Source organism: Phocoena sinus, chromosome 13 (genome assembly GCF_008692025.1).
Source record: "Phocoena sinus isolate mPhoSin1 chromosome 13, mPhoSin1.pri, whole genome shotgun sequence".
NCBI lineage: Eukaryota > Metazoa > Chordata > Mammalia > Artiodactyla > Phocoenidae > Phocoena > Phocoena sinus.
Window position 1 is genome coordinate 21,749,717 of NC_045775.1, and position 1,523 is coordinate 21,751,239.

At 39.9% G+C, this 1,523-nt stretch overlaps 2 protein-coding genes across 4 annotated transcripts in view; one reads left to right on the plus strand and one right to left on the minus strand.

The window, feature by feature from the left end:
• MRPL33 (mitochondrial ribosomal protein L33) overlaps window positions 1-53 on the plus strand; it is a 42,006-nt gene extending 41,953 nt beyond the window's left edge. Inside the window, exon 7 of the transcript XR_004352841.1 lies at window positions 10-53. The gene's annotated coding sequence lies outside the window, so the exon portion shown is untranslated. The remainder of the gene's footprint in view (window positions 1-9) is intronic.
• The window catches only part of RBKS (ribokinase), a 74,130-nt gene that overhangs the window by 31,167 nt on the left and 41,440 nt on the right, over window positions 1-1,523 (minus strand). For all 3 annotated transcript variants that reach the window (XM_032652854.1, XM_032652856.1, XM_032652855.1), the window contains exon 7: window positions 1,313-1,501. In XM_032652854.1, coding sequence (XP_032508745.1) covers window positions 1,313-1,501 — 189 coding nt within the window. The remainder of the gene's footprint in view (window positions 1-1,312; window positions 1,502-1,523) is intronic.

The following is a 1,523-nucleotide window of genomic DNA, read 5'->3' on the forward strand; positions in this document are numbered from 1 at the left end:
CCAATGCAGGGAACACGTGTTTGAGCCCTGGGCCGGGAAGATCCCACATGCCATGGAGCAACTAAACCTGTGTGCCACAACTACTGAAGCCCATGCGTCTAGAGCGCGTGCTTCACAACAAAAGAAGCCACCGCAGCGAGAAGCCCACGCACTGCAACGAAGAGTAGCCCCTCCGCTCACCTCAACTAGGGTAAGCCTGCATGCAGCAACGGAGACCCAACGCAGCCAAAATAAATAAGTAAGTAACTTAAAAAAAAAAAAAAAGACACACACACACACAAAAGCAATCAGGATGTAATTTCATGTAATAAAGCATTCCTTGCACTTATCTATTTCAATGCATATTCTTAACTAAAACGTCATCAGATGCCCTTAGGCTTCTTTTTTTGATAAATGACCCACATTTTAAAGTCTTTTCTAAGCAAAGAAATAAACATTTTATAAATAATAATATGTCAGTTTCTTATAGGTAAAAACCCTAAAATTTTTATTCTTCCTCAACTCTAATTTCTTGTCCTTGATGTTTACTTACTTTTCTAGTCTAGGCCATAAGCAAATAATTTTTATTTCCCCAGCTTTAGAGGAACCCTGAGCCTTTTTCTAACTTGTTTCCTTTTCATCCCTGCTCTGTAGCCGTGACTTGTCCACTTAACCTGCTTATCCTTAACATAGCACCTCACACAAGTGTCTTAGTTTTGAACCTCCAGCTCTGCTACTTCCTTGCATTAGGATCTAGAGCAAGTTTCTAAATCTGTAAAATGAGGATAATAGTACCTGCCTCATATGGTGGTTGTAAAGATCAAATGAGAGGTATGTGAAAGAGACACAGTAAGCACGTCGTAATGCTATTATTACTACAATATAATAACCAGTGGTCCTTGTGATTTCATTCCACACAAGAGGCTTGTAAGACCCGGCGATGTGTTTATTGTTTAAAATCTAGGCCCCATGAGGGCAGAGACTTTGTCTTGTTCATCACTATATATATGCACCTAATATATAACTGGCATATAATAGGTATTTAATAAATACTTACTTAATGAATGAATGAATATAGGTAATATGGTTATAATTTTACTGATATTCCAATTTTATGGATGAGAAAACAGACTCAGAGAGGTTAAGTGACTTGTATAAAGTCCTACAGTGGGTTAGAAAAGGTTAAGATACAGTTTTCCTGCCTGATTGTCCGCTTCCCCCATATTACCTCTAAGGGCCTCTACTGCGTGATCCAAAAATTCAGGTGCAGTATCTTAGTTACTAAATGATGATTTTCAAGGGACAAAAAGGATTCTGTAATTGAAAAACCTACCGTAGTATCCACAGCCTTGACGTTCTCTGTGGGAATGTGCTTTGGGACAGGTTCTTTCTGTGACAGCATCACACATCCTTCAGCACCTAAGGTGATGATTACAACTTGGCAGCCCCTTTCCATGAGCACCAACGTAGCCTTCCCAGCATCCGAGGGGCTACTGACCTCAAGGCCGGTCAGAATCTCAGCCTGAAATACATACAGAAAGAAA